Source organism: Myotis daubentonii, chromosome X (assembly GCF_963259705.1).
Source record: "Myotis daubentonii chromosome X, mMyoDau2.1, whole genome shotgun sequence".
Taxonomy (NCBI): Eukaryota; Metazoa; Chordata; class Mammalia; order Chiroptera; family Vespertilionidae; genus Myotis; species Myotis daubentonii.
The window spans coordinates 5,984,586-6,011,069 of NC_081861.1; the positions used below are offsets into that span (position 1 = coordinate 5,984,586).

The following is a 26,484-nucleotide window of genomic DNA, read 5'->3' on the forward strand; positions in this document are numbered from 1 at the left end:
AGTGAAATCCAGTGGGACAAGGGGTCATAAACATGAGCAGAGGAGATATGCACAATATGCATGTCCACCCAATATCTTGTCAGTTATTTGCATTCATGATACCCATGAGCATAGAATTCCAGTGGACTCATAATGTGTGAGAGTTCAGTGAGATTCAAAACAAGTATAAAATAAGCATGTTACATCTATGAGTAAGTAGGAGAGCTGACAACCCTCAGAGACCACATATTTGGTTGGAACTAGAACTCATTTCAAACATAGCAGTGGTGTTCTAAGAAACATGAACAGCCAAGTAACTCTCTTGTATTCTTTCTTGCTTATGTTACTTCCCTGAATTAGCCAATCATTTATGCTGAAAGTTATAATATTGGAGGAAAGGGAAAGATAGGGAAACCCATAATTCCTTTTCCTTTTAGAAAGTGTTGGTAGAATGTGTAAGGGTCAAGATGTGAATAAAAACAGTTGAGTTACTTTCGTGTAGTTTTGTGTACTGGTAAGAACAAAATATATGTGTGTGTATGAACCACCATATGCAAACTATATAATTTTGATTGTTCCTCGTGTGTTAAATGCTTTTCTATTTTCTTTTAAAACTGGCATTGTACAATATACAAACAGGTAGCAAAATTGCTAATAATTTAAAATTTTTTCTTTACTCACAATGACATCTAATGACAAATAAAAGATGCCCTGATAAGTCATTGCTTTATATTTTAGTATCTTTATTGACATTTCTCTTTACATTTCAAATAAGAGACCCATATTTTTATTTTATATTGGGCTCCACAAATTATGTAGTTGGTTCTGGGTGCAGAAGAGCTAACTGAGGAACTTATGAAAGGGGAGGGAAATAGGAAGGAGAAGGGAGAGAAAAGTGTCCCCCATTTGCCCCAAAATTCCAAGCCTGTTGCACAAAAATTCGTGCAATAGGCCTTTTTCCCCCTGGCTGCTGGCACTGGTTTTCCTCCGGCACCTGGGACCCAGGCTTTTGGTCTGGCTGCAGCGGAGAAGCCAAGCCTCTTCAGTCTTCAGTCTTCAGTCTTCAGTCTTCACTCCAGCCAGAGTCTTCAGTCTTCACGCCTGTGCCTGCATATGCAAATTAACCTCCATATTTGTTGGGTTAATTTGCATAGTCTCTCTGATTGGCTGGTGGGCATAGCAGAGTGACACCAATTTGCATGTTTCTCTTTTATTAGTATATATATATATATATATATATATATATATATATATATATATATATAGTATTCTCTTACCGCAGGATGGTGTGCAAAGCAGAGTCTTTGTCCTCGAACCAGAAAATATCTAAGCTTCCATCTCTTGAAGGAGTTACAGCTCTTCAGCAGAGGTCCTTCCTTCAATATTTTCTGAAAGATAGAAGCATATCGTTGAGTAATTAGATCAATTTGCAAGACTATATCACTTGTCTTCTCAGTTGAGAAGATCAGATAGTTGGAAGGCTCCATATCTTGTTACACATCTGAGAAATGTCCTGAGGGCCAGGAAAGAACTCAAAAAAGTTAGCTAAATCAGAAAATGCATTGGTTACCTTTGGGTAACACATTCAGTATGTTATAAGCTATACGTTTCTTAGGATAGTGGCCTAAGAGCCATGGAGAACATATCCATTGGTGATAGGAGATGTGGAGAAGAGACATTAACACATGACTATGAGAACAACATGCCTAAGAAAAAACAAGTGTTAGGGGAACATATTACATTAAGTAAAGGCAGACTTTCTTGATGTCTACAGGTTGTAGCTCTAGACAGGACCTTCCTATCAGCTCTTTTAGAGTGTTCTTTTTAGAATATTAAGTTAGAGCACATCCCTTCCCTGCTCACAAACTTCCAATAGTTTCCCAATATTTTTAGAACCAATGCAAAGTCTTTACCATGGCCTTCAAAGGATTCATGGTCTGATGAGAGAGCAAAAAGTCACTGTCTTCTGATTACTTTCTTTACATAATTGAGTCTGACCACTAATTTCTATTACTTGTTGAACAGACTGACTCTAACCAAACATAGAATCTACTTACCATTTTTATCATTGTGCAAGTTCTCAGTTATATTTATAGATACAAACCAACACACAAGACTGCTATTTGGAAAAAGTACTCACACCAACCAAACTGGAACCAAACCTATGCTGAATGGACAAAGAGCCAGACTTAGTTTGAGTAACCAAATCAAGGCTGTGTCATGAATTCCACCTATCACTTAAATTAGAATAACCATTAAGTGGTTGTGAAAGTGTTTAGTTTGGCCCATCCAGTATTTTTCAAAGTTTTAAATTAGTTGATATTATTTAAAAGGCAGAACATTTCACATTAAAATTTAAGTTTCCTGCTTCTTTAGAATAATCAGAATGTTTGGTAACCTTGGAGCTATGGTCCCACATGGCAATAATCTGTTGGAATGGAATAGCAGCTGTGCCTTTCAGATGGGGCACCTGACTTCAGCAGGCATTTGAGTTTGGGACCCCAATCTAAACAATCCTTTGCTACTCCTATTCTCCAACATATACACACATCTATTACACTTTATGTTCAATTCTCTAACCAATAGGGTACTATGTACTAATGAACCTCTGTATGTCAATTGAAAAGTGAGTTCATGAGCAATCTGTGTTTACCTGAGTCCTCTTGACAACTTATGGGAGTTTCAAAATATTATACCATTCTTGAGATGCTTATAAAAGAATGGCACCAAGGAATCAAGAAAGAAAACAATAAGATCTTGTGGGAAGGAAAAGGATGGCAAGGAGAGTGAGAAATTACATTAAAATTGTTGAAACTAAGTCCTCAATGAGAAAACAAGTCTTGTCTAAGCATTGTGATTACATCATTCTCCTTTCGCTGGTCAGGTAGCCTATGGTGTATACTCTCAATGATAGTATTTGGTTTTCTCACTTCTACACCATTTATTATTCTATACTAAGTCTTCATAAAACCTAGGTAGTCATAAATATCCCTTTCTGTTAAACACTTAAGTTCAAAATTTTAACTGCTCCAAATTTGTACAACTGGAGCCACATCCATTATTCATGTCTTTTCCCCGAGTTATTCTATTCTGTTAATTACTAAATGCTTCTCCTACTGTTCTTATTCTATCAGATATAGTATCCAATTTAATAGTTCATTTTTACAATTTTTGGCTGAATATTTTCCCCTTTCCTCCATTTTCAGTTTAAAGCCTTCATCACTTATGTGGCTTTCTCTTATCCTTGCTGCCATATCCAACTCTCTTCTCTTCAAGGGTAGGATGGTGGAGTGAAGTGGTAATGAGAAAACATGGAGGGAGGTTTTTTCTCAAGAAGATTCCTAGAACCCTGGACCTTCTGGTCCCTTGAGAAAATTCCAAGACACTGGTGATTTGAAATACTGAAATAAGTAGAAATTAACCTCTTCTCCTCAGTTACTTCCTTCTATCAACTCTTACTAATGATCATTATTTAATTCCCTTTCCTGATACCTAAGAAATATTCTTTTTTTCTTCCTGTACTTGTTCCATGATAATGAATGACATCTTGTTATTCATCCAAGGACACAGAAAAAATAATTATTAGTTAATCTGTTAATTTGAGGACACAACAAATCATTAAAACCTTAAATTCTCATTCCATAACTCCAGCATTTATCAAGTCAAGAAAAGAAAGACTTTGTGATGCATTTATCATTGGATAGGGTGCTTCATAATATTTTTCTGAGCTTCAACTATGGACTCCACCTTTTGCTAGGCCCTTTGGGGCAGCTAAGTAAGTTGCAGGCCCCTTTCCTGTCTCAAAGGTATGGATAGGGGGAGTGGAGGAGGAGGGAACAATAATCCATGTAGACAAACACAAAATTATGTGAGCTCAGAACCATTAGAAAGAGCCTTGGGGCTTCATGTTCATTGTCCTAAATGTTTACCTCTGGTTCAGGTGAGGGGTTCCACCAGGATAGTGGCTATCCACTCACACACCCTGTCACTGGGTACACCAACCAAAGAACAATAATCTCCTCTCTCTGCTATGATATTAAATTGGTCACTTTGAATGAACTAGCTTTAAGTGCAGGGCTGTCTGTTCCATGCTGGTTGATAACAGAATAGTCAACAAGACCTAATAGGGGAACTGAAGAGCCCAAGCCCAGTGGCTACCAAGTTTTAGGTGATTGTTATTGAATCCTGACAAGTGTTACTAGCTCATTCCTTTCTTAAAGAGAAGCTAGCAATCCAGGCTAAAATTTGTGTGAAATTTTATCATATTGAAATGTTAGCAACTAATTGAATTAAAAAAAACTGTGAGACCCAAAGAAAACACGTATTCATACCAAAGCAAGCCCACAGGCAACCATTTTGCAATTTCTAAATTATAACTATTATCACTTTCTCTAGAGGACAAAGTGAGTGAGTAGTGAGTATTCCTGGCATCAGAGGAGGTTGCAGTGTAAGAGTTCATAGTTTGTGTGTGAAAAGCCTTTACATTTGAGATATATATTACTAAGTTGGGAACATATATGTCTTGATATAATTTATGTATAGTAGAGAGAAAGGTTAGAAGGCCATACAATAGTTTTTTAAATTCTAAACACAGGCTCTATATCATACACTCAGAACTTCAACAACTATCCAAACCTGGGTTGGGAGAAGGTAAAGTTCCTTACCTTTTGAACTCTGTCCCCCAAAGTTCCTTACCTTTTGAACTCTGTCCCCCTTTCAGGAGAAATGTACTAATCCAATCTCTGTTTCTAAAGAAACCATTGTGTAAGCAGAAGCTAAAAATCAATTACTGGTCAATAAAATATGTGCATGCAAATCAACCTTTACCTGCCTGGGGCCAGTAAACTTAATAAGGATATAAGACAAAAACTGGGAGACACAAACAAACAAGCACATCCTGTAAAGGCAGGAATTGGAAGGAGAGCCCTTGCCTGTCCCTTAAGAGGATTTGCACAGTGCTTCCCAGTTCCTGGCCTCTTGCAGATAACATCATCTCATAGGCCCCTTGCCACAACCATGTAGAGTGTTACCTTGAATTTCCAGATGGTAAATCTGAGGCTTGGGCATTTTCTATTGCTTTACTTGAGGATTCACAATTACAGAATGCTGGTGGGCTCTGTACTCTTTCCACTATTCTACTCATGACAAGAAAACTGGGAATGCCTGATTAATTAATATGTATATAACAGAGTGAAAACACTATCCCCCCAAACTTTGTTTTGAAAGAGAAAACAGTAGATTGCTAAAAATTAAAAGGTATTCTGTGAACAGCTCTGAATAAAGAGCCATGCCCCACTATCTGAAAGTAGAGCATTTCTATGAAATCTGTGGTAAGCGGAAATGGCATAAAGTGAAGAAGAGATTACCATTAACTTATATGGAAATTTTTTTCAACATTCCCAGACCCTAAAAATAAACTACAAAATTATACTAAACTAGAGGCTTGGTGCGCGGATTTTTGTACTGGTGGGGTCCCTCAGCCTGGCCTGTGCCCTCTCACAATCCAGGATCCCTTGGGGGATGTCAGACTGCCGGTTTTGGCTCAATCCCTGCCTGAAACTGGCAGCCCAACATCCCCCGAGGGATGTAGTAGTGTGTAAAGTGGCAGGTGGCCAGGGAGGAGCCCAGGCGATGCTCCGCTCCCTCTCATCCTGGCCCTGCTGCTCCTGCTGCTGCCGCTGGGTAGCACTGCCATAGAGGCAGGAGAGGCTCGCACCCACAGCTGCGCATGCCAGCCATGAATCTGTCATCTGGTGCCCATTGGTCAGCTGAGCAGCGCTCCCACTGTGGGAGCGCACTGACCACCAGGGGCAGCTCCTGTTTTGAGTATCTGCCCCCTGGTGGTCAGTACACATCATATCAACCGATTGACCGGTTGTTCGGTTATTCGGTCACTTAGGCTTTTATATATATAGATAACACATAAAACATAAAATAACTTTCTTACCTCCAGTTTTACACTAAGTGTAACATCCTTACAAGCTCTGTTAGGCTTTTCTGCTACCATAGGCCACATTTTGCTAATAGATGCACAAAATAAATGAAGGTAAAGTACAGATACTTAAACACACAGTTCAAAGCTATGAGGGCTTGATGCTGAGATTCTGACTCACCGGGGAAGGAGCTAGGAGGGACGACTCCAGCTGTTCAGGCTATGCACTGCCTCTTAACAGCTGCTGCAAAACAAATGCTGACACTATTTTCACTTTTTGCCTTTTTTTGTAACAGCAAAACTGCTTTCTTTTGTTAGCAAAATCAGGTACTAATATAGATCTTTCATAAAAGTGAAGTTACATAAAGTGAACTTTCAAAAAGCAGGGGATACCTGAACATAGTACTAAAGCTGTTAAGGACTTTCCCTTCAAGAGGCAAATGGTAATCCATGGTGGGCAAGAGAGAAGTTCTTTTGATTTTTAAAGTGACTAAGATTGACTAGAAGAATAATGAGAATTCACATGTATACAACACTTTGCAATTGATAAAATGCTTTTACTTTAGTTATTGAATCCTCTCAGGCACCCTCTGAAAGGCAACTAACTCAATTCTGCTCTATGAAAGACACTTTGAACTTCAATTTCCTTAAGTGGCTTGCCTGTGTATTTTTATTTCTAAGACATTATCAAGCCAATTGAAGCTTTTCCTCTAAAAAAAAAGATCATCAATGTTTGTTTTCCATTTTTGAGATTTTGCAGCATCGTGGGGCTAAAATATTTGTCAGAAAAATGCATGTCATGTTATTATGTAAAGCAATGAGAGACAGCATTCTATATGGGAAATTTTTCTTGGTGACCATCTTTACAAATATATAGATACTTCATAGAATGGGGCACACATGTACTCCTCTTGGTCCAAGCTGCCACATTCCTGTGGCAATCAATACAGTATTTGTGATGCTACAGATAGGAAGAAGTTATGAAAGATAATAGGGTCCTCGTCCATACTGCAATGCCGTGTGACCCACCTGCTGCTTCTTAAACCAGAACATACTACAGGCAGGCCTCCTAGTTTTTCCTGCCAATTCTACCGGACATTTAAATACAAATAGCACTGCAGTCTCTACTCTTAAACTCTCAAGACGGGCTATTTTGTGGACTCTGTGTCATGCTGAGTTAAATTACTATAGATCATTTGGCTTCATTTAAATCCAAGGATACAGGACTTATTGAGGCATAGGTAATTCAGACCCCAAGTATAGGCAAAAAGTCTTTGCCTAAACTGTGGCATCCATTACATAAAAAAAACTAGAATTTTGAAAAGCTCTGCTTAATTTCCTTTTGGGTTTTCTGATAATCCAATCTCCAAATACATTATTCCCTGAAAAAAAAAATAAATATATATATATATATATATATATATATATATATATATATATATATATATATATATATATATATATATTATTGATTTCAGAGAGGAAGGGAGGGATAGAAACATCAACGATGAGAGAGAATCACTGATTGGCTACCTCCTGCAAGCCCCCTACTGAGGGTAGAGCCCACACCCTGGGCATGTGCCCTGACCAGGAATCGAACCGTGATCTCCTAGTTCGTAGGTAGATGCTCAACCACTGAGCCATGCCGGTCGGACTGAAATTCTTTTTGAAAAAACAATATTGTATTGTATTTTTGAAAGTTGCTAAGAGAGTAAATTTTATTTTATCATTAAAATATTTTCCCCAACACCATTTATCTCTTCTATACCCTTGTCTACCTCCCCCTCCCCCAACCATCACCACAATGTTGTCCAATATTCCATGAAATTTTTGCTCACTGGCACAGGTGCTCTCTCCCTTGATGCTCTACAACTCAGCGTGTATAAATTAATTATCGACAGAGAAAGTAAGTACTTCCCTTGCTCCATATTTATGAAATATCTTCTATAAAATATCTCAACAGGGTCTGTAAAGCAGCCCAATTTCCTCTATATAATTAACACCTGCCTGATGCTTAATTGGAAAAGGGCAAGTACAGCTGCTGCTGTGACCTTTTCCTATGCTCCTCCTCAGTCCCCAAAGCTTCTACTATAATTGCTACGTCTGTTTTTCTGTGGCTCAGTGGATTTTTGATGGATGAGGTTTTGAGGAATGCTTTTGCCTTTTGCTAGCAAAAGGAACCCTATTAGGTAGCCAAATTGAATTCCACCATCACTCAATCAAGCAGTAGGCAAGCATCACACGCCACTACCTGTTTTTCTCATGCTGTTCTTGGAAGGGAGGCTGGATCAAGTTGGGGATGAATAGTTTATTACTCCTCAAGTGAGAACCAGACTCCCACTATGAATACAACCAGGGAAAGCAGCTTTTTGCCCATAGCTCCTTCAGTTAAAAAACCTGGAACATCTATTCTCTTTGCTTTGGGGCCGAGGTGTGATGGGAAGAAAGTCATTTCCTAGCTCAGGCCTGCCAAAGTTGATTCAGAGCAACAACGTTTGATTTAGTTAAAATGTAACTCCGGGTGCCTTAGGCTTTAAGAAAGGCCAGGCCTGCTGCTTTGCTGAAAAGCTTTATATTCCCCAGGGTCCTGTTGACCTGGCAGGATTCAGACAGACTGGCTCCAGCACTTACTAGCTGTGTGACCTTGGGCAAATCACTTAACCTCTCTGAGACTCAATTTCCTTGTCTGTTAGATGAGGATACCTCACAGAGCATGTGCCTGCCACTTTATAAGTGTGAGTTGCTTGTGGATTGTGGCGACAGGGACTTGTGATACTGCTCCATTCATCTGGCTACTGGAAGCTTTCCTCCCCAGCACTAGCAAGCCTGGCTGGCTAAGGGCAGCAGCAAAAGGATAAGGATTGGGTTGGTTAACTATCCTAGTTTTTCCAGGACTTTCATTGCTAAAACAAGGAAAGTCATAGGTAAACCAAGGCCTACTGGGTGCCCTAGCACTGAGGAAGGAGATTTTCCTATTGCTCATGTCTATAAGGACTATAGCTACAAATGCCTCCCACAGCCTCCTGTGCTAAGGAAGAACTATAGAGGATCCTCCATGTCCCTGCTCTCTATCAGTGAAATAAAATAAAGTTTAGAATGATGCTACTTTTTTCTGTACAGGCAAAAATTTTAATGAGCTTATTGAATGTTATTCAAAAGATAGTTTATACATATGCACAAACATATAAATACACATTATTTCTTCCTCATGTAAATCAGCATTCTATGCACAATGTTTGTTTCTTGCTTTCAACACATAATATATAATGAAGCGCTTTCAATATTGGTACATACTGAGCTGCCTCATTTCTTTTTATAATTACAGTAGAGGCCCGATGCACGAAAGTAGGCCTTCCTTTCCCCGGCTGCCTACCCCGGCTTCCCTCTGGCTCTGGATTCATCCGGAAGGACGTCCAGAATGACATCTGGTCTAATTAGCATATTACCCTTTTATTATTATAGATAGCATTCCATTGTATGAATGCAATGTGATTTATTTTAAACAGTCTCCTATTGATGGACAGTGGTTTAAAATCATATTCTAGTATGAACAATATTGCAATGACTGTATATATATGCCATTTTACCTTGGTGTGAGCACATTGATTAGATAAATATCAAGGGTTGGTGACTTGAAAACTAGTCCACCGGGACCATTAAAAACATATGTCTTTGCAAATCTCTCCCTTCCCCTTTTCTATTATTGTAGTTTTCTAGGGAGGGTAAGGATCACTAATTGGAGCTTAGGGAGGAGGTAAGCAATTTGGATCCAGGCTGACAAAGTACAGAAAACAATAACCTGACTCTTGGTAATTGCCCTGGGACTAGTGTCCACCAGGCAGGGGGAAGAGCTTGGCTGAGTCTTCCCAGACCTTCACACAGGTTTGAATGCTGGTTTTGTTGCATTGAACTGTGAATCCTTGAAGAAGCCATTTAGCATTTACAGGATGATGGTCATTCTGATCTAGGCTGGGTGTCTAATCCAACTTGGGAATCACTTCAATTCACTTATTTCTTTCTCCCAGGGGCCATTATTTCACCCAGCAGGAAAAGCCATGGATGAATAATGTGTGCAGATTTCCCATTAGTTTAGTTAACGGAGACTAGATACTGCAAATGATTTCACAAATGGGGAAGAAGAAAAATTATAGTTCTTTGAAGAGGTGTCTGAAATGTCATAACCCACATTTTGTATATGTTAATACTTTTTAACAACATGCTGAACCATCTTTTGGAGCTCCTAAACCTGGGGACTTCAATGTTTAGAGCCATTTTCAAATGCTTCCAACCTAATGCCAAGAGGAACTTTCCAAGTATGCAAAGTTGTTGCTCATTTGGCTACAACTCACTCAGAGAGCAAAGTGATGAAGACTCAGCACTGTTTTCTGTTCATTGGGCTTTAAAAATACCCATCTCTTTCAACATGGCATCACATGCCTCTAATAATGTGGGTGCAGTAAGCCCACATCACCTAACTTCATATAATTGGGGAGTTGGAGAGATTGCCTTATTGCCAAACTGGTCCCATGCAGACAGCCATCTGAAGGCATGCACAGGACCTAAGAATACATTCACTAACAGGTATTCTGGGGATGAAGTGGTTAGATAATAAAGAGGGAATGTTGAGTTTTTGTTTTTACTTTTTCTCAGCCTTATGAAGTCATGTTGACAAGAATTATGAGATTTTTAAAAAAAATTGTATTGATTAAGTTATTACATATGTGTCCTTATCCTCACGTTATCCCCTACCCCCCACTCATGCCCTCACCCCCTGGTGTCTGTGACCATTGGTTAGGCCTATATGCTTGCATATAAGTCCTTTGGTTGATCTCTCCTTCTTACCCCCACCCTCCCCTCATTCTCTCTGAGGCCCAACGTTATGATTGATGCCTCTCTGTCTCTGGATTGTTTTTGTTCATCAGTTTATGTTGTTCATTATATTCCACAAATGAGTGAGATTATGTGTTATTTATCCTTTTCTGACTGGCTTATTTCACTTAGCATAATGCTCTGCAGTTCCATCCAAGAATCATGAGATTTGTAGTCAGAAACAAATTCTAGAACTATTGATTCTGCTTTCTTCTGCAGCAATAGGGAAGATGAAATTCGCTAATTCACATGTGTGTGCAGGTGTGTGTGTGTGTGTGTGTTTGCGTGTGTGTGTGTTTGCATGCTTATTTGTTTTACTCCACCAGTGGCAGTCAAGAGCAGGAACAAGGTCTCAGGTAAGGGCACCTCAGGGGTGAGATTGGCTTGTGGATTGGGTGAGGGAGTTTCCACTAAAATTCTAAAGCTGTGGATAGCTTAGCTGCCTCTGAGAAGAGGACTGTCCCTGGCTGAGCAAAATTGCCTCATATGGAGGCATGAGGCATGGTAGTTTGACAGCCCACCAAACTGGAGGGAAGGGAAGAGCTGTGATTGCAGAATACACTAATCTGTCAAGGAAGACACTATGTTGAGAGCCTTGGTTCCAGAGAAATTACTGGCCAGGTAACAAAGTTGAAAAGCTTTGACAATTGGTAAAAGGAGGTCAACAGGAACAAGCTTCCTGGAGTAATAATACTAACAATTGCTAACAGTTGGTGAGTCTTTACTATATGGGAAGCACATATTAAATCATATTTCATGGAGAACTGAGGCTTGGAGAGATTAATTAACTTCCCCAGTAGGTTAATAACTGGAAGAGCTAAAAATCTCTTGGAGTTTTACAGGACATGGAAGACTAGTTACTCCTCAGTGAAAGAAAAAAAAAGTGAGGTTTAAATAATTGGTCTTATTGACAGTTATACCTTTTTGTTAATTAACAGAAGGAAGCAGGATTCGGGGGAAGATGGGCGGTGTGAATCTTGGCTATTGTTTTTGTTTTTAATATTAAATGCCAAAGTAAGGTAATAATAGTTTAATTTACACAGCAGTTTGTCAGCTATAAAGACTTTGAAGATTCTCATTTGACTCTGAAAATAACCCTTAGGAGCAGGCAAGGTATTTAATGCCATTGGCTTTTTTCCAGATGAGAACACTGACTCAAGTAAGGAACCAAGGTCACTATGTGTAAATTAGTTTTGATCTTCTGACTTCCAGTGTAAGACTCTTTTTGCTGTATCTCTAAGTTTGATGTTTTCTGTATTATTTGGTATCATTTTAATTAGTAGTCTCTTTTTCAAAGCCTAGTTTATCCTTCTTATCCATTTTCTGCCATCCTGCAATATAACTCTCCACCATTGTTGCTGGTAAAAAAGTGTAATCAGTGTGCAATTGGCAGACATCCTTGTAGTAAAAGAGGGTAATACCATGCTGAGCCCAAAGGGAAAGTCTTTTCTAACCTGGATGGCTCCTAGTAGCAATAATGAAAATTTAATTTGGCTTTGCAACTACTGTGTAAAGGCATTCTGCAAGGATATTACTAGGAAAGACTGAGAGTGGTACTGTTACTATTGCCTCCCCTTCCCAGTGGCCACTTCCCACAACTTGTTCAGATGTTTTACCCTAAGACCTACTGCTATCCTTTCCTAGTTTTGACCCTTCATTTATGTCTCTCCAGATTTACATCCCTTTCCAACTTTTCCTTGCAGGCAAACACCTGGTAGAACTACACCCCCTCTCTAGCAAAGCTATGTTTAAGGGATTAAGACTGCTCAACTCCTCAATGGCTACTAACCACAGTAATTAAATTCTAACACCCACTGGCCAGGGCTTAGATCAAGGCTGACTATTGTCATTTGGATTTTGTGCAGTTTAACTCTTGAGAGCCTATTCAGAAGGGGCCACCAGAAGAGTACAAATGCACTAAGGGAGAGGGAATGAAAGAGAGAGGAAAGAAGGTATCAGTGGTATTATAACTCAAGCTGATAGGCCAGGAACAGGGGAAGGGGAGTAGAAAATAAATCAAAATAGGATAAGCATGTTACATTGGAGGGGAGGCTGGGAGTGGCATCAAGCACTAACAACCTTGTAGATGACAAAAGATTCTCATCTTCCCACCAGTAGCACATAGGATTACCACTGGCACTGGAACCATCTCTCAGGCACCATTTCATTTGCTCTGAGACTGTGCTCTAATCACTGTGTGTGCAGCTCTCTGTTCAATGTTGCTGCGGAGAAGGCAGTACTGACTAAAATGGGAAGAGAAAGATTATCAGCTGAGATCTGGGGTCAGCTACACTTGAATCACACAAGAAAATAAACAGTAGACAAAATTGTCTTCTGGGAGGGGTAGGTGGCTGCCCTTTAATTGGAAACAGGGCTTAAAAAACTAGGATTAAGAGACGGAAGGAGGAGGGGAAATAGCAAGGGGGAGTCCAGTGTGAAACAGACTCACTAATAGCAATACACACACACTAAAAATGATACACAAAGAAATTTGGAAACTCAGCCAAGCCCTCTTGCCCTTTTCACTCCTACATACATATGCTAAAGAGTAATGTACTTACAAACATGTGTCTGATATCCACACCTTTTCTGAAACGTCCACTATGACTAGGCATCCCGATGGGCATGTTGTATATATTACTACTGATACTCACAACAGCACTGCAAGGTAAGTATTATTATCATCATGTTATATATCAGTTTTTGAATATCAGAATGGTCAAATGACTTCTCCAAGGTTATACACAGATACAAAGAGGGATGATTTTGAACCCAAGTCTGTCTGATTATAAAGCCTAGACATATTTCTTCTAATTATACAATACATGTTGCCTCTCCTGGAAAGTGAGGGTTGATTTGGAGAGAGAGAGAGAGAGAGAGAGAGAGAGAGAGAGAGAGAGAGAGAGAGAATAGTTTGCAAAACCACAAGACATCTCAGTGATCCAATTTGTGTTTTTCACAGAAACATTTGTTCATAGTGCAGTATGGGCAGAGATATAGCATTTGGGAGAGAGTGCACTTAATATGCACTGAATTCCATGGAGTTTGGACTCCAACAATAACCTGCTTATGAGAAAGTCATGCCAGTTCTCCAAGACACCATATTCTTGCTAGAACATCAGGTAAAGTTGCTAAAATCTGGCACTTGCTTCACCACGGGAAGACTAAGACATAGCAGGAAAAACTATTAATATCGCTCAGGTCTTTTGCCATAAAGTAACATTCCATAAAATTAAAAATGGCAGGGATAACCCTGAGACCAGGAATAGAAATTATTCCAAAACTGGGCAGGTCAGAAAGGAAAACCTCAGCATAAAATTCTCATGGTAAATCACAAATACTTGTCATAACCAACCTATGTCTGATGGGCACAGTGCCCAGAGTGCCACAACTTACCCATTGTAGGTACTTGATGAATGTTTATAAAGTTAAATTGAGTGGGGGAAAATAACACTTGGGGAAGACAGTGAGAAAGAGTGTTCTCAAGTGTTCCTATCAATTGGCTCCTAAAAGCCAGTTGCTGTTGTAGGAAACACATGAAGGTTCTGACATTTCCAAAGCCATATATTCAGGCAAAAGCCAATTTAGTACAGAAAAAAGTGTAGATTTTGGAGTCAGATAAACCTGGATTTGAAACTCCACTCATCACTTATTAGGTGTGTATTTTGGGGTAAAAACCTCAGAACTTTTAGCTGCAAAAGCACATATAATGACACTTAACTCTTAATAAAGATCAAGGGAATGCATGAAAGTGCTTAGAGCTAATTAGAAATTCAATACATATTTCTTCTTTCCTTCCGTGGATATGGTGATAATATTTTAACCCTAAATTGGAACACAAGGCTTGTTAAAGTGTGAGTATATATGTGGTTGCAACAGCATATTGGGGGCTCAGTTTGAAATCAGTATTTTGCCCCAAATATTGGAGCATAGTTTACATACTAATAGTCCAAGCCTAGTGGGTCTTTACTACCAGAGGTTAGAGTGTGTTTGATTTGTGTGGATTAGTCCATGCAAGCACAGACTCTTTCCTTCCCATGAGTAGCAGAGCAGGGATCACTGGGAAAGGAAATAAAGACTATAAATAGAAAATCAAACTTAAGTCTGTAGAAGAATTTGTGCCTGCTGTCCCCACAAAGATATTCATAGTTCTGGGGCTTTTGAACTCCTTCACCAGAAACCAAAATCTAGAGCATCAGAAGGCTTTATGATTATATAGGTAGGAAGATTTAAGGTATGTTAAATGTTCTATTCAAGCCTGGAAAAGAAACCAGTGTTGGAACAAGTAGTCATTGGAACAGTTAGGATTAGTGAACCCAAGTGTTTGTATCTCTTTAAGTTAGCAGATAGACCTTTCAAATCTAATCTTCTCTAATGTTTATATTAAAACTGAGGTAATTTTTGAAGGACCAAAAATTCTGAAGGACTGAGTTGAAAACATCCTCTTCTGTTGTATTTCATTAACCACAACTATGGAAAATTATTTCAAATGCTGCTAAAATCTGCCATAATTAAGGCAGCAACCACCACTTACCTGGTAGCAATGTATGCTGATAGTTTATCCTAATTCAAGCCAATTATCTAGGAGGAAATGACTAGCTTTTTCAGGTCTAACCTTGCAAACTCAAAACTAGTTAAATAAAATAAAATAAATAAAATAAAATAAAATAAAATAAAATAAATAAATAAAATAAAATAAAATAAAATAAAATAAAATAAAATAAAATAAAATAAAATAAAATAAAATATAAAATAAAATATAAAATAAAATAAAATAAATATCACAAGGCCATTTTCCTGCACAACAAACAACTAAGGCAGGGTGTTATCATGCCAACTAACAAGACCTGTGACTTTATTGGACAGAGCCTAGTGGTCTACAACTATCTACTTAACAACTTCTGCCAACCTAATGCAAAAATTACAACCGCTTCTTATATTACTTTGTCATTTATGTGCCTTGGGCTTTCAAGGGAAGTCTAAATGTGTAGTTATACAATGAAATCTAGCAAATGGGTCTTCTCATTTTATCTGTATACTTTCAAGAGTTTAAGATGATTAGAGTGGATTTCATAGTCAACAGTCCATCTCCTTGCCCATGGCTATATGGGATGACTATATACTTAAGCTATCCCCCTCCAAATGGCTGTTCTTACTTTTCTTAAAAGTTCCTTCTTCTTAATGCAGAGAAATTTCCTTTAACCCTTGATGCAAAGAAAGGAAATCTTCATTCTACTCAGCTCTCAATTCTGCAGAAGCAGCTGAAGATTTGCTCTACTAACATGAGACCAGTGGAACAGCAAGAGCACTTTTAATGCGGAGAAGTGAGTCTAGAGAAGGTAGAGATTGCCCATGCCAAATGAACTCCCTTTGGTTATTACAGAGAAATGAGCTATTTGGAAATTCCCTGTCTGCCTACTATCTCTGTGGTTTTCCTGGTGGGCAATTCACCTTGGTATTCCCAACTGATGGGCCTTTTTATTTTTCCAGTTCTTTCTTACCTGGAGACAAGGTAAGACTCTTTTTCTGGCTCATGATTCACTGAACTATTTTTAGCCAGGAGTAGCATCTTACATAATGAAAAATAAAGGAAATGTGAACCAAAAGCCTCATAAACCTTGACTAAGTAGGAAAGGGGACAATCTTTCTGACCCCCCAAATGAATAAAGTATATATACCTACCATCTCCTCATTTAAGAACTCAGAGGTGCCTTGAGATGCTCTTTGGTCTATCTCAGTTTCCTAATTGAGTCTCACGTATACAAGTCCTCCAAAAAGCATGTTCAGAGGTAAGAGGACATGTGGATTAATGGTTTGAAACTAAGGTGGATATATGGATATTTGGATAAAAGAAGGTGGTTCTGTAGTCAGCAAATGGGAAAATTAAAGGAGAAATGATAGAGGAAAAGATGTCAGTGAAGGGATATCAGGAAGGTGGAATTCAGTGTGTAAAACCTTTTATTGTATGGGAAAAGTATCAAGCATACAATTACTATGAAGCTTACAATATTTTGTGCATTCTGCCTGATTTATCCTTTTGACATCCCACAAAGGCAAAGAGAAAGTAGGTTATCATCTTCATAACTCATTACCTTAATAGCTACACTTAGAGAGTACTTTTCCTTCTCCAAGTTTAAAGTGCAGTAAAATGCCATATTTTCTCAATAGCATCTATTTCTAAGAATGTCAAAATGTGTTACAGGTCAGGTTCATTTTATATTATTGCCACATGTTTTTCCCCAGAATATATGTGTTGCCTAGGTAGAAACCTTTCAGCAAATTGATAATTAATCAGACATGATACTGTTTTCCTGGGTCAAAATTCTTTCAATCTTATTGATACAATTTAACAAATGGGGAAAGTCCACTGATAACATAATTTTCTTTTTGAGTTCTAAATTTTAATGCAACCTACAATTCCAATGAAGCTTCTTGAATCAAAATGCTTAATTTCCTCAAGGGGAATGTCAGAAGGCCATCTCTCAACATAACAAATAACGTAGAGCAACTAAGAGCTAAGAAACATGTGAGAAACATATTTTTTCAAATCTCAAGACAGGCATTTTGCTTTAGCTGGGAACTTTGCTTTAGTGTTAGATATAATACCATCTATTTTCTGAATGGAATATGAAGTAACTCAGCCTTTCATGAACATATTTAAATGGAAGCATAAAATACATTCTAAAAGCTAAATATAAATGTACTTTTAGTCGTCATGCCACAACTAGGACTGACAAAATCCTAAACAAACATCCCTATTTGATTTATAGATTATCTATCTATCTAATCTAATAAAAGACAAACATGCAAATTGACTGTACCTTCGCTATGCCTTAAGCCATGCCCACCAGCCAATCAGAGCGACTATATGCAAATTAACCCACCCAAGATGGCGGCCAGCAGCCACGGAGCTGGAGCAAGCAGGAGGCTTGGTTGCCCCAATGATGGAGGAAGCCAAGCTTCCCGCCAGCCATGGCCAGCTCAGAGCTCCCCTCAAGGCAAACAAAGTTTCAATTATAGAAGATAAATAAACCCCAGATACCTGCTTTCAGCCGGCCATGGCCACGGAGCTGGAGTGAACAGGAGGCTTGGATTGCCCCTGGTGATGGAGGAAGCCAAGCTTCCCACCCGCCCTGGCTGGCTCTGAGCTCCACTCAAGGCTACAAAGTTTCAATTATAGAAGGTAAACAAATCTCAGAATAAAAAAGAAAAAGAAAAAAAGGAGAGGCTGGGAGCTTCCATCGCCGGGGGGCTTAGCCAGCCTGAAAATGGCCCTCAGCCCCTCACCCAGACTGGCCAGGCACCCCAGTGGGGACCCCCCACCCTAAAGGGGGTGTGGCCAGCCTGAAAACAGCCATTAGCCCCTCACCCAGGCTGGCCAGGCACCTCAGTGGGGACCCCTACCCTGAAGGGGGTGTGACCAGCCTGCAAACAGCCATCATCCCCTCACCCAGGCTGGCCAGCCACCCCAGTGGGGACCCCCACCCTGAAGAGGGTGTGACCAGCTGCAAACAGCCATAAGCCCCTCACCCAGGCTAGCCAGGCACCCCAGCACGACCCTCACCCTGATCTAGAACACCCTTCAGGGCAAACCAGCTGGCCCCCACCCATGCACCAGGCCTCTATCCTATATAATAAAAGGGTAATATGCAGATTGACCCTAACAGCAGAACGACTGGGAATGACTGGTCACTATGACACACATTGACCACCAGGGGGCAGATGCTCAATGCAGGAGCTGCACCCTGGTGGTCAGTGTGCTCCCACAGGGGGAACTCTGCTCAGCCACAAGCCAGGCTGATGGCTGCCAGTACAGCAGTGGTGGTGGGAACCTCTCCTGCCTCCTCAGCAGCACTAAGGATGTCCAACTGCAGCTTAGGCCTGCTCCCCGCTGGCAAGTGGACATCCCCTGAGGGCTCCCGGGCTGCCAGAGGGATGTCTGATTGCCAGCTTAGGCCCACTCCCCCACTGCGAGAGGGCACAGGCTGGGCTGAGGAACCCCCCCTCCCCCGAGTGCACAAATTTTTGGGCACTGGGCCTCTAGCATATATATAAAAGCCTAATATGCAAATAAACCAAACAGAACAACTGAACAACTGGTTACTATGACATGCACTGACCACCAGGGGGCATGTGTAGAACATGGCAGATGTTGACAGCAGGAAGCAGAGCCTGGAACATGGTGGGCATTGGCAGCAGTGGGATGGTGGAGCAGGTGAGTGGGGGAGCCAGACCAAGGTGGGGCACTGGTTGCTGTCATCAGGGCGAGCCTCTGGTGGTTACTGAAAATTCTTTGCTCCCATGTGCCGCAGTCCCACCAGACACGTGGACCTGCTGCCACCATTGGCCCTGCTCACACACACTGTCAGTGCTGGTGCTGCCGCTCAAACCTGCAGCTGGCACCAGGTGCCAGCCCTGATTGCTTGGTGCCATCAGTGGGTGCAAGCGGTGGCTGCCAACCCTGATCACTCCTCAGGGCTTCTCCACTGCCCCCTGCTCCTGAGGGGAGATCAGGGCCAGCAGCTGCCACTCACACTCGCTGCCTGTGATGGCCCCAATCGCACCCACTGCTGGCAACAGCCCCACTCACACCTGCTGCTGGTGCCCGGTGCCTGTCCTGATCACTTGGCACCATCAGTGGGTGTGAGTGGCAGCTGCTGACCCCGATCGCCCCTCAGGGCTTCTCTACCTTCCCCTGCTCCTGAGGGGCGATTGGGGCAGCAGCTGCCGCTTGAACCCACTGATGGCACCAGCCCCGCTCTCACCCACTGCTGGCGCTGGCCCTAATCACTCTGCACCATCAGTGGGTGCGAGTGGGGCCAGCACTATCAGTGCGTGAGAGCAGGGGCAGTGGGAGTTGGGCTGCCAGCAGACAGGGGACCAGGGGCCGCAGTGGAAAGGGCCAGGTGGGGACACGGAGGTTGGACCAAGACCTGCACCTGTGCCCACCACAGCCTCGTGGCCCACAGTTCCTTTCAAGGTGCATGAATTCGTGCACTGGGCCCCTAGTACTTTAATAATGGGCTGTAAGACTCTAGGTTCAGTTGTGTTCAGATACCTCCCATTTCCACTATCATATCCTTACACCAGAAAATTAGCATTTTTTCACATTAAAGGCTGTAATTTTAAAAATATTGTGGAAAATGTAGGCACAAAAAGACAGATAATGATTTTTAATGCACAGAAATTAATTTTCATACAAAATAAAGAAATTAATTATGCCTTACATATAAAGCAAAATATACAGTATTCAAAAATGTTACTCTTTTTAATATTTAAAAATTTTTGAAATAATTATAGATTAATGGAAAACTGCAAAGAAATGTATAGAGATCCTATGCACGCTTCACCCAGCCTCCCCAGTGACTATAGTACAGAAACAAAAGCAGGAGACTGACCTTGGTACAATTCATAGAGCTATTTTAGATTTCACCAGTTATACATGAACTCATTGTGTGTGTGTGTGTGTGTGTGTGTGTGTGTGTGTGTGTGTGTTGCTCTTTGCAATTTTATTACATGTGCAGCTTTGGGTAATCATGACAATCAAGATATTGAACTGTATACCATCAGCACAATATTCCCTTATGCTACTCTTTTATAGCCATATCCACTCCCTCTGCCCCTCCCATCCCTAACCCCTAGCATCCACAAATCTGATCTCCATCTCTATAATTTGTTATTTCACAATTGTTACGTAAATGGAATTATTCTGTATGTATCCTTTTGAGATTGGCTTTTTACACTCAGTACAATTTCCTTGAGGTTAATCAAAGTTGTTGTATTGCTGAATAATATTCCATGGAATGCCTGTACCACAATTTGTTTAACCATTCATCCATTGAAGGATATCTGGATAGTTTCCAGTATTTGGATATTATGAATAAAGCTGCTATGAACATATGGATACACATTTCTGTGTGAAAAATTGTTTTCATTTTTTTCTGGAATATATGCCCATGAGTGAAATTGATGGCCCATATGGTAAATCTACTTTTTGTTTGAAAAGTAACTGCTAAACTACTTTCCAGAGTGCCTGTGCCATTTTGCATTCTTACCAGCAATGCATGAGTGATCTAGTTTCTCTACATCCTTTGTAGCATTTGGTGGTGTCACTATTTTTCAATTTTAGCCATTCTAATAGGTGTATAGTGACATCTTATTTTGGTCTTAATTTGCATTTCTCTAATGGCTAATGATATTGAATATCTATTCATGTACTTATCTGCCATCTGTATATGCTCTTGGATGAAATGTCTGTGTATGTCTCTTGCTTATTTTCTTCTTTTAAAATATATTTTATTGATTTCAGAGAGGAAGAAAGAAGAAGAGAGAGATACAAACATCAATGATGAGAGAGAATCATTGATTGGCTACCTCCTGCATGCCCCCTACTGGGGATCAAGCCCACAACCTGGACATGTGCCCTGACCCAGAATCGAACCATGACCTCTTGATTCATAGGTTGACACTCAACCACTGAGCAATGCCAGCAAGGCTCATCTATACTAATTATAGCCTAGGTGGTATCACACCCTCACACATCATGCCCTAACATCATCACAAAATGGCCATCACAAGATGGCATTACAAGATGGCTGTCACAAGATGGCTGCATGCACAGTGGAGGAGGTGGGTTGTGACAGAGGAGGGCAGTTGTGGGCAATCAGGCCCCAGCAGGGGAGGGCAGTTGGGGGCCACCAGGCTGGCAGGGGAGGGCAGTTGTACACGATCAGGCCAGCAGGGGAGGGCAGTTGTGGCCAATCAGGTTGGTAAGGTAGTGTAGTTGGGGGCCATCAGGCCAGCAGGGGAGGGTAGTTGTGGGTGATGAGGACAGCAGGGGAGGGCAGTTGTGGGCGATCAGGACAGCAGGGGAGCAATTAGGCATCAATCAGGCCAGCAGGGGAGAAGTTAGGGGGCAATCAGGCTGGAAGGCTGAAGCAGTTAGGGGCAGTCAGGCAGGCAGGAAGGTGAGCAGTTAAGAGCCAGTGGTCCTGGATTGTGAGAGGGATGTCTGACTGCTGGTTTGGACCCGATCCTAAACCGGCAGTTGGACATCCCCTGAGGGGTCCTAGATTGGAGAGGGTGCAGGCTGGGCTGAGGGACACCCTCCCCCCTGCATGAATTTTGTGCACCAAGCCTCTAGTTTTAGATTATTATTTTAAACTTATTTTTTAGTTATAGTTAACATAAAATATTGTATTAATTTCAGGTGTGCAACATAGTGATTATATATTTATATACCTTACAAAGTGATAATTCCAATAGGTCTAATACCCATATGGCACCATACATAGTTATTACAATATTATTGACTACATTTATTTACCAAGCCTGATGTGAAAAAGGGGGAAAATAGCTAATAAAATTGTAATTCTCCTTTAAATTGTACTGTCCTCCATTTAGAAAAAAAATTATAAAAAACATGACTAGTATATATACAATATTACATTAATCTGTAAAATTTTTGCCCTGGAAATTTCCAAATTTTGCCTTACATAAGCCAAAAATATGAAATTCTTTAGCTTCTAAAAGAAGCAGTATATCTTTTTACAGAAGTCGAGATCCAAGACCACTGTACAACTAATTCTTGACATGCCTACTTTAGTAAGATTTAAAATTCAGCGAAACGGAACTCATAGTAAGACCCTGGTTGTAGGTGTTTTGTATGAGGACAATCAGATTCCATGAGTTTACATTGCCAAGCACTGACTAGTTGTCATTATCAGTTGAGTTGAAATTCCATTTGCCTTAAGGTAGGGCTAGGTCTCTGGTACTTAGCTTTTGTTTGTACCACTATTTAATCAGTTCCAGTTATCTGCACAATAACTCTTTGAGATCAGGGCAAACAGAGAGTTCAAGTGCCTTGCTCAGATTCCCAGTGGGAAATTCAGAGTCAGGAATGAGGGGACAGTAACCCAGCCTTTCTGTATTCTTTTTGGAAATCCTTCAGGGCATAAATGCTGCTTTTTTTCTAAAGGAGTGACTTAAAGGTGATCTAAAAATAACTTAAGTACTGAATAAACCATCTCTACCCTAGTCCACCCCCAGATAAACATGGTGGAAAGTTTATTTGGAACCCTTAAGCAAAAACATCAGCAAAGATCCTTTGACCCTTGGTTAAATGCAAAATAAATAGATCTCTAGCCACCTGGAAAACTCAATGCAATTGCTATTTGTGTGGTATAGCCAAACATTGAAAGAGAAATTAGGCATCTGTCAGGGACTATGTCTGTTATTATTATTGTTTTTAACCTTTTACCAAACCTCCTTTCTCTCCTTACCTTTTTTCATCCTATCCCCAGTACCTCCAGCTTGCAGGCCAATACCCTTCCCTAGATCCCAAATGGCTGATATGAAATCAGGCTATTTGATCTTCTGAGAACTTCCCAAAAAGTTCTGATTTGAACTGATCCTTTTTGTAATCAGACCAGTCTTCTCAGGGACATCTGTGGGTGGAAAGTGCTTTTTTTAAAAAATATATATATTTTATTGATTTTTTACAGAGAGGAAGGGAGAGAGATAGAGAGTTAGAAACATCGATGAGAGAAAAACATCGATCAGCTGCCTCCTGCACATCTCCTACTGGGGATATGCCCGCAACCCAGGTACATGCCCTTGACCGGAATCGAACCTGGGACCTTTCAGTCTGCAGGCCGACGCTCTATCCACTGAGCCAAACCAGTTTCGGCAAAAGTGCTTTTTAAACAAATTGCTCTACTAATTCTCCTGAGAATGTCACTCACCGGACTTGACTTAAAAACATAATGCTAGACTTCTACACAGAAACACGAACTTACACTGGAAGGAAGAGAAACACACATATATCAGCAAGGGAAAATAAATATGAATGTGCATAAATATACAGCAAGCCACAAATGCACTCAATCATGCACGGGGTGGGAAAGTAGGCAATGGTGAAGTAGGCGGTGGTGAGCTTCAAAATAGATCTCCTATTCTCTTTAGAGTCTGTAATGTCTGCATGGTTATCAAGGACTCATAATGAGCACTGGATGACCAGTATCCCTTATTAGTGGTGACTCAGAAGATTAGCTATATACTATTAGTCACTGTGTAAATTGCTCCAACAGTGTGAATCAACCTGCATTCCACAAAGGTTAAGGTCTCCCTCTGCTCCCTGACCTAAAACTCCCCCTACGGGATTCCCTAAGAATAATGGTCTTTGCTATCCAAGAGGGACAGCAGGGATCTGTGAAGTTGGGAGATATGAGGAGGTGCCTCTCTCTGTATTCACCCTGACAAAATAATTGTCAGGATATTAGAATGAAATGAATGGTATTTTTACCTATAGTTAGTCTTTGGGCCTTTTATCCTAGAGTAAAGGCAGGATAAGGTGGAAGTCATTGTTGTCAGTCGACAGCTTCAATAGCCTTCCCACATGAGCTTGGTTTCTCACAAATAATATCAATTTCCTTCTTTGTCGAGGTCACCACTGCTCTTCTACTGCAAGAAATCTCAGCTCTGGAATGTGAGTGACACACTCACACCAAAATCCAAGTACCATATAAATGCCATATAAATGCCCCTTAGAATGGCAGCCCAGGGAGTAATCAGAAAGGAGATAGAGGAAGTAACAGCATCTGAGACATTACCCATTTCAAGCCTCCTCTCCTCCCTCTCTTCTCCCACTTTTCCCCTCCTCAAACAGAAGCTGGGAAAAACCTGCCAAAAGGTGATGAAATATCCAATGCCCACCAATAGTCACCCCATAAAGGAAGTGTCTGCTGTGTTGTTGAAAGACTTGATTGAAATTGCTACTAGAGTTCAACACCAATAGGACTAGAAGACACTTAGGAGAGAGAAAAGGCTGACTACTACTTTGATTGTTTATTTTCCCTTCCTTTACCCAAGATAACAGATATCTTATGCTTCCACTGAGCAAAGAATGCAATGGGTCATACACATACCCTAGTTACCAGGCTCCCTAGAGGGAAAAGCCAATAATAAAGCACTCTGGCTTCAAGAGCTGAGCTGCCTCACAACTACCCCAGTGCTACCATTTTGCTATCAGTATTATGTCCACCCTTGCTCAGAAACACAGAGTGTATAGTGATCCAACAGCTTCTACAACAAGTTGAAGCTTTCATGCCCAATGTCTCCAGATACATTAACTTTTCCCATGAAGCTGCCCCTGGCAACCAAGAGTCAATTCCTAGTATTAAGCCTGGAAAGGATAATGAGGTTTGTGTGCTTTCTTTTTCCTTAACTTTCCTTTCCTTTCCTTTCCTTTCCTTTCCTTTCCTTTCCTTTCCTTTCCTTTCCTTTCCTTTCCTTTCCTTTCCTTTCCTTTCCTTTCCTTTCCTTTCCTTCCCTTCCCTTCCCTTTCCTTTCCTTTCCTTCCCTTTCCTTTCCTTTCCTTCCCTTTCCTTTCCTTTCCTTTCCTTTCCTTTCCTTTCCTTTCCTTTCCTTTCCTTTCCTTTCCTTTCTTTTCTCTTCTTTTCTTTTTTCTTTTCTTTCCTTTTCTTTTTCTTCCCTCCTCACTGCCCCTCCCAAATCATAGATAATGTGTATATCAGCCTTCTGAAAGATAGACTTGAAAAACAAGGTGCATACTGTTGTCCTTCATGCCAGAACATAGTATAGGTGAGAGTAATGAGTATCCATGCATACCCATGGCTCTAAATACTTAGTGTGGGGGCAATCTCTTCCATGCTCTATATAAACCTTGAGGCAGTGTTAGCCACTTCTTGTGCCAGGAGGGTTTTTTTCCATACATTTGAAACTAAGAGCTTTGACTCAATATGTAAAAATATATTCTATTTTTGAGAGTTCCTGGCTAGAATGGCCTGAACATACACTCTCATTTGCTAGAAGTCCAAGGCCAAGTCATGCTATGTTTTAGTGTGTCTTGGAAACTTCTCTTTATTCTCTAGGCTTCTGATGACATCACCTCATCATATACTGGTTGTTGAATGTCCAGCTTTCATTTATAATCCACACAGTACCAACTCAGCTGAGTGGAGGTATGATGGTAACTCAGATGTCGGTGCCCTGACATTTTGATACTGCCCTTGTTTTATTGGTGAGCTTTAAGTGGTAGCTTTCCACTAAGTGTCAGCTGTGGACAGAACTTGATCCTGTTACATGATGATATATATGTTGAATTTGCTTCACATTTCCCAGAAGTGCAGTGCTGCCTGTCTTCTGAGGTGTGTGCTTAGCAAACTCAACCATTTAACCACAGCAGTATCTAAATTACTACAGCTGGAATGTAAATGTTCTGTTTAAACTACTGAGTCTAAGAACTTCCCAGAGGACAAGAGACATGGCCTGCCATGAGCTTCCTTCATAAAATTTCAAGGTTACTTGGCACCATGGATTAAATACCTAAATCTGTCTTATTTTAACTTAGTAATGGAGAGTTGGTTATATATGATATTGTCCACTACAAAAAGTAACAGGACCTTGGAGACCTTGTCAAAGCAGCCAAATCTCATTTCAAAGCTCACGTATCTTTATAGTAGAAAATGTTGTTGTAATATTAATGCATAAACAGAATATCTTTGTTCTATCCACTTCTTCTCATAGATATAAATCCATGTATCAGAAATTGTGTCTGCCATGCTATTCTGAAACCTTAAATTACAAGGTAATAGTAGGAAAATATAGTTGTCAGTATTTTTTGGTAGCAGCTTCAAAACAAAAGGGATGGGCGGAAAGACAACACAAAATAATTTTCCTCTTCT

The 26,484-nt window shown here is 40.5% G+C and overlaps 1 protein-coding gene across 1 annotated transcript in view; it reads right to left on the minus strand.

Annotated features, from left to right (window-relative positions):
* Positions 1 to 26,484, minus strand: part of DGKK (diacylglycerol kinase kappa) — a 259,182-nt gene that overhangs the window by 211,127 nt on the left and 21,571 nt on the right. Inside the window, exons 3-4 of the mRNA XM_059680086.1 lie at positions 19,695 to 19,713; positions 1,257 to 1,367 (exon numbers count right to left, since the gene is read on the minus strand). Coding sequence (XP_059536069.1) covers positions 1,257 to 1,367; positions 19,695 to 19,713 — 130 coding nt within the window. The remainder of the gene's footprint in view (positions 1 to 1,256; positions 1,368 to 19,694; positions 19,714 to 26,484) is intronic.